At 30.3% G+C, this 7,388-nt stretch overlaps 1 protein-coding gene across 1 annotated transcript; it reads right to left on the bottom strand.

The window, feature by feature from the left end:
• Positions 1-444: 444 nt before the first annotated feature.
• HSF4 (heat shock factor 4) lies at positions 445-3,596 on the bottom strand. Its single transcript, XM_011045245.1, has 2 exons — positions 2,807-3,596; positions 445-1,445 (listed from the first exon to the last, which is right to left on the bottom strand). Exons 1-2 carry the CDS (start codon positions 3,008-3,010, stop codon positions 783-785), a joined length of 867 nt encoding a protein of 288 aa, XP_011043547.1. The 5' UTR covers positions 3,011-3,596; the 3' UTR covers positions 445-782.
• Between the last annotated feature and the right edge of the window lie 3,792 nt (positions 3,597-7,388).

The following is a 7,388-nucleotide window of genomic DNA, read 5'->3' as shown; positions in this document are numbered from 1 at the left end:
AAAACATATATATATATATATATATATATATATATATATATATATCCTATGACAAAACACTCCAATATTTCAAAACCAAAATTTATTGTTTTAATAAAAAACAAAAAACACTAACCAAAATGAAATTGATAACCTTGAAAAAAACCAAAGATTTTCCTCCCACTGACACGCTGCCATGCCCCTGATGAGCTGGCAGACGCGTCCTTGCCTCTTCCACATTGCAAAAGGCAGCATCTCCACTGACCAATTCATTCTTGTTTTCAGTCAACCCTCCTGGCTGGACATTCCGCCTTCTTTTCCAAAGAAACCTTGTCATCTCCTTCACGCCTTCTTCGTTTGCCAGCGACGGCCCAAATCCCTTACATCATCGTAATTTGATCTTCTTCTTCTTCTTCTTCTTCTTCTAACTCCTTTAGCTGGAGCAATAACATTAATTTCTCAGAAGAAAAATAAAACTAACGATCAATCATTGATGACAGCACTTTTAATCACAAAGGAAATTAGGTTATGTAGTAGAGACAAAATCCATCTTCGCAGTGCAAACTTGAAAGAAGAGAAGAGGGGGTTGCAGACCCATTTGCCTTCGGTCTTCAACCCCCACCTAGATTATACATTACCATTCCATACTTATTATTGCACTAATCACAATTACAACCACAAACTACTACTTCTATTATAATAACAGTGAAGTAGATCCTTTTGTCTACTTCTTTTACTGCTAAAAACGATCAGCTTCAGGCGGGCGCGCGCACGTTCCTTGACCATGCACACCACCGATTTCTTCAATTACAGATCTTGATTTCCTTTGCACGGGGCCCCCCAAGCCCCATTTTCTCATCACGGCCCCTCTTTTTCTTGTTTTGACACTTCAACAAAACCCCAAACAATTTCAAGCCCCCCCCTTCCCCTCCGTCACCATCATGATCGGTATCATCATGATCAGTGTCATCACTTGTATTTTCATCATCATCGTCATCATCATCATCTTCACTTTGATTATCGCCAACATCGGCCTCACCATTACACGTGGACCCACCACATCCAATGATGCGATTGATTTGATCAGGGCTCACCTTGACATACTCCGTCAAAAAATTAATCAACTCCCCACATTGTTTCTTAGCTTGCTCGAGTTCACTGCTCAGGACGTCGTTGTCTTTCTTCAACTGCTCGTTCTCGATCGATAAGTCGGCGACTTGTGTCGCCGCAGTTTCGACCGACCCCGGGTTCTTTGAATCCGGTGATGACGTTGACGTGGACCCCAGGTCCTCTCCGGAGTTGGACGAAGAGGATGCGCCTCCGGATTTTCCGGCAGGCGAGGTTTGGGTTGTCGGAGACGGAGCCGCTGTCTTTCGGCGGCGAATCTCAGCGAGGAGCTCTTTGTGTCCTCGCCGGAAATTCTCGTTGGCGAATTCCCATTTGTCTGGCACGATTTTTCTAAAGCCCTGAAAAACAGTAAAAAATAATTAGAAACAAAGAAAATACCATCGGTAACCAATTTTTAAGAAAAAAAGGAACCGGATAAACACTTGCAGGTTTCTTCGGTTCCGTCAAAGTGGAAAAAGGACAGGCGATGTGGGAAAAATTAGGGGACACGTGGCCCACATAATGTAGTTCGGTGGGTAATAAAATCGGCGCAGCCAACAGGGAAAACCTTGGTTGAGATATGAAGATGAACTTCCAGAAAGGTTAATTTTCTACACGCAATTGGATTACTTCAATTATTGCTCCCATGGTGATGATAGATGATATTATTATTATTATTATTATTATTAAAACATTTATATTATTATTTTAATTGAGATTTAGTTATTTTTAAAATATTAAAAAAATCAAAATAATATTTTATTAGTATTTTATAATTTATTTTTAATATTAACACATTAAAACCATTTAAAACCAATAAAAATATTTAATCTAAAACATAAAAAAATTAAAAGTATTTTTTGACACAAAAACTAAAGACACTTATATATATATATATATATATGTGGACATGCATCTTTAATATATATATGCATGTCCACGTCTTATAAGGACCACGGCAAAGAGTACCTTAACCCTATATCTACCACAGTTTCTCTTCACTTAATTAACAAATAGCCTTATAATGAATCAACGAAATTATATATTTGAGGGACCATTTCCTACTTTGTCCTCGTCTTATATCTCCTAAATATAAGAACTCATACTTGCAATTCTTTATTTATTTTAAATAATAAACCGTTTTTATTATTTTATTTACATGAAAGCAAAATTATTGATGAAAGTCAACCAAGTTAATTACGTTTGGGGATCTAATTTGAAATATCTATACATAGAGGGACCTATATGGGCATTTTAAACCTTGATCTTCTCCTAGAACTCTACCTGGCTGGACTTACGGCCCCACTATGTAGCTGCCTCCACACACATGCTGAAAAAGGACAAGAGACAGAAGGACCATCATGCCCCTCACCTAATGCTAGTTTCTCGGTTTAAGCATGGGTACAATCGACCTTAGGCTGGCAGGAAAATCAAGGAATCGACCTTTAAGTCATCGTTTTCATGCAGCAACAAAGGAAAATACCCCTCCACCCACCCAAAAAAAAATAATAAAGTAAAGCGGACATGAAGTTGCAAAGAAATTGCACGTATGGTTTTTCTTACAGAAAAAGAAGATGAATCGGTCAACGAAGACAACAAAAAGGGGTTTCTAAACAACATTAGAGAAGCCATGAATCATACACATGCAAGCAAGAAATGATGGAAATAGAAGCTAAAAGAAGATTAAAGAAGACAAGAATGATGCAAGCAAATAACTTACATAGGTGTTGAGCTGGCGAACAAAGCTAGAGAAGTTGTTGTGTTTGAAATAATTAGGAAGCAAATCCTTGGCAAAATCAGCAGTTTTCCACACAACAAAGGTTGTGCCGGTTTCATTCCATGATATCACATCATCAGTGCTTGGATCATCCACCAGCTGGTAGGTCTTCGTCAAAAACGGCGCCGGAGCTGACCTCTGCGCCATTTCTTCCAAATCTGCCCCTCACCAAACCCCTACGAAGATCTCCAAAAACCTATATCTAATCTACCCCAGAAAAGAGCAAAGATCCCCCTTCCTATGTGCACTTATGCAGTAAGTACTGGAAAAGGAAAAAAGAGGAAAAATTAAAGAACAAATCCTATATTACCTTGTTGGGGGCGTTGTTCACTTTAGACAGAGCAACTAAAAAGCAAAAGAGCAGTCAAGAATTCCCAGTCCCAGCAATAGAATCCAGAAAGAAAGAACTTAGAGCTAACAAGATTGTTGAACAGTTTCAGCCTATCTGCTTCCATCGATGTTCTTGATTACCAAGATGAGACCTATGGTTTTTTTAGTAAGAACCCACAAACCCAAGACCATAACTTCCCTCTAAAGCACCTTCTTAGAGAAATATTTATCTTCTTGGTTCCGTGCACGGGACTCTTATAAAGAGGAAAGGGGCCATAGAAAGTGACGCAGGTTCTAGAAATTTTGAGAAACCAAACACTCGTAACAAAGAAAACAAAGAACAGCCCACTTCAATACTCTTTCAAAGCTATAGTAAATATTATAACAGTATGAACCTAAAAGAGAGAGAGAGAGAGAGAGACATGCAAACAAACAAAATAACACGCTTTTAAGAGAGAAAGAGGAATTTAAAAAAAATAAAAAACGGTGGTGGTGGTGGTGGTGTCCAATTGTTTCTTCGAGGGAAGCTTCTATTACATTTCTAAATTGTACTCATAGAAATGTTCAATTATCTAAGATCAACACTTGGATGATGGCTCATTGGCGGGTACTTTTCTTCAGAATGGCAAGAAAACGGGGTTAGGAAAAAACTTCTTTTTGTCCGTTTATTTTCCACGCCTAACGTTTATTCCAAATAAGGGGGCTTCTTTTCTTCGTTATGATAGCCGCTCTTCTGTTTATATTGGCAAATTACCTGCTTACTTTCCTCCTTTAGCTGGGTGATTAACGTACCGTTTTATATTGAGATAATTGTTTATTTTTTATAATATTTTTTTATATTAAAACATTAAAACTATTCAACAATATAAAAGATAATTTAAATTTTTTTTTTCATGAACACCACCATGCCGCAGCCTGAAAAGGTTGAACTGCTAATGATGGAATCAGCCTCCGCGTTCAATCATACGGATGCATAGAGGCTATTCATCCTCTTCTCTCGTTTGAATTCAAAGAGTTATTTAAAAAACTAAAAAATTACCTTGAGTTATTTTGATTTGTGAGTTGGAGTAGTGAAATGGGATGTCCCCTGAGTTGTCGAAGAGATTTTACTCATTAAAATTAGGGAAAACATATCAAACTGTTTTACAGTCTACATCACAAAAATAAAAACAGTATAGGGTTCCTGCATAAATACTATTGCACCTACTTTTATGTTCCTTGGATGTGTATTGATTTATAAGTTTGCGGTATAACGTGGCTCAAATAAAAATAAAATATAATAAAATTTAAGAGTTATATTTAATATTGTTATTAAATCTATTCTAGCATATTATTATGGTCGTCCAATTAAAAGATATAAAGATAACTTGGATAGCTGATAAAAATATATGAATTAATTTTAAAAAAATTTAAATAATTTTTTTTAATATTATAAAAAAAGTATTAGATCAACTCGGATTTCATAATTTAACTGATCAAATCTATAATTTAAAAATTTTATTTTTTAAAATATATTTTATATTTAATTATATAATAATAAAAATAGATGTTTGTTAAACTAACTACAAACTAAATATTTACATATTTATTTAAGATTGTAATAATATTATAGAAATTAAATTAAAATAATTTATAAAAAAATAAAAAAAAAAGAAAAAGAAAAAAAAACTCATCCCTTTCATTGTTGAAATGAACAATGAAAGAGAGAGTTTTACACCATAGCTTTTTTAGAACTTGTTTTGCAAAATGGTGTAATTTTGAAAACATTCGATTGTTTTTAGTTTCGAGTGGCTACTTTTTCCAATAATTAATATCTAAAACACTTTAACTTGAATTTCTTTTAAAGTTAAATCATTCTTTTAAAGTTAAATCATGTATTTTATTAGTCTTTAAAGTTATATTTGATTGGATCATGTTTATAATAATTTTTATACTATTTAATTTTAATTTGAGATTAGAAAACAAATCAAGTAAGGAGATTTTATAGTTAACCTAATAAATTATATTTAATAATAATATCAAGTAATTTTTTGCAGCTAAAATATTTTTTTAAATTTTTTTCTAAGCCATGGTATAACTTGACGTGATAAACCGGTGTATATCTAAATAAGAAAAATAAAAGTAGGTGAAATAGTATTTATGTAGCAAACCCTATACTGTTTTATTTTTGTGATGTAGTCTGTAAAACAGTTTGATATGTTTTCCTAATGAAAAGCCTCTATCGTGTGACTGAATGTTATCGTTAGCAATTCATCATTTTCACTTTTCACACGGTGTATATTTTTATGATAACACCGTGTTTTTTTATTAAAAAAATATTTTTTAATATTTTTAATATACTAATATTACAAATATTTATTAAAAATATTATGTTAATATATTTTAAAATAAAAATATTTTAAAAAACAAAAATACTGAAATATTAAGGCTCCGTTTGTTTGCTGAAAAGTAGTTTCTTTTCAGAAAATGAATTTCAAGAAAGTAAATTATTTTATAATGTTTGGTAGTATAATGAAAAATAAGTTAGAAAACACTTTACAATGTTTGGTTATGTCATGAAAAATGAGCTGAAAAATAACTTATTAGTGTTTTATTTTTTAAAAGTTTATTAAAGTAATGAGGAATAAATTTTACAAATTAAAAAGTTGAATGAGAATGAAATTGAAAAAAGAATAATTTTATAAATTATCTCAAATAAAATAAATAATAATCAAATCTAAAAAATAAAAAAATAAAAGATAAAGAAAATAAAATAATAATAATTAACATTTCATATATTATTTTAAATAAAATAAATAATAATCAAAAAATTGATGATCAAATTTGATTGGTAAAAAATTTCAATAAAAAAATTATAAGGAAAAAGTAAATAACAATTATAAAAATAAGAATCAAAGTTAATATAAAAAATTAAATTTTAAGAGATAAAATTAAAAAATAAATATTCAAAACAAAATATATATATATATAGCAATCAAAATTTTAAAGATCAAATTTGATATAATTAGCAAATAATATGATATTTTTAAATTTTTTATAATTTTTAAAAAGTGTTTTTCATTTAAATTTTTTTAAAAAACATTTTTTTAAAAAAATTAAATCAATTTTTTTTTTAACTAGTTTTTATCATGGAGGCCACCTATTTTAACGTTAGGCCTATGGGGTAGGTTTAGAGACCAACAAAACTTCTTCCTTAATTGAGCAGCTTACCATGTAACCAAGTTTCGCTGAAGTTTGAATTAATTAAGCAATCAATTGTTGGAAAAGCAGCCACTCGAGGCATGAAAATCAAATTCCCAAACTACAATAGTCGTCAACTACTACTCCCAAATTCACCTGCTTTGAAAATATGTCTCCTGTCCCATGCGAAATTGCACTTGATTCTCCCAACATACTTTTGAGTTTTCTCCATGAATAAATTTTCCATGCTTTCTTGTCCGCAAATATGCCGAGGAGGCTTCGCTTGTGGCATTATGATTTTAAATGCGAGAATAGAGTTTTGGTATTGTTTGTTTTTTAAAAATTATTTTTTAAATTTTTTTATGATTATTTATTATTAAAAACGTTGGTTAACGAAAAATATTTTTCAATCAAAGAAAAATTTAGCTTAGTTTTTAAAAAAATATTTTCCTGAAAAATCTGGATAGAAAATACTTTCTGAAAATTATAAAAAATTTAATGTTATATTATTTATTGATTATATCAAATTTAGTCTTCAAACTTTTGATTGCTATATATATTTTATTTTGAATATTTATTTTTTAATTTTATTTCTTCAATTTTAATTTTTATATTAACTTTGATCTTTATTTTTATAATTGTTATTTTCTTTTCTCGTATTATTTTTTTATTGAAATTTTTTATCTATCAAGTTTAGTTCTCATTCTTTTGATTGTTACTTATTTTTTTTAAATAATTTATGAAATGTTAATTACTATTATTTTAATTTCTTCATCTTTTATTTTTTTAGATTTGATCTCTATTATTTTGATTATTATTTATTTTATTTGAGATAATTTATGAAATTATTATTTTTTTCAATTTCATTCTCATTTAACTTTTTAATTTGTAAGATTTGTTCCTCATTATTTTAATAAACTTGAAAAAAATAAAATATTAATAAGTTATTTTCCAGTTTATTTTTCATAACATAACCAAACACTGGAAAGTATTTTCCAGTTCATTTTTCATAATA

Source organism: Populus euphratica, unplaced genomic scaffold, assembly GCF_000495115.2.
Source record: "Populus euphratica unplaced genomic scaffold, PopEup_1.0 scaffold188.1, whole genome shotgun sequence".
NCBI lineage: Eukaryota > Viridiplantae > Streptophyta > Magnoliopsida > Malpighiales > Salicaceae > Populus > Populus euphratica.
This window is presented reverse-complemented; position numbering and strand designations above follow the sequence as displayed.

Excerpts from the sequence above, each read along its gene's own strand:
- HSF4 (XM_011045245.1), bottom strand. The coding sequence starts at position 3,010 with ATGGCGCAGAGGTCAGCTCCGGCGCCGTTTTTGACGAAGACCTACCAG. Across the intron at positions 1,446-2,806 it reads TTCGCCAGCTCAACACCTAT|GGCTTTAGAAAAATCGTGCC; the intron begins GTAAGTTATTTG and ends ACTGTTTTTCAG.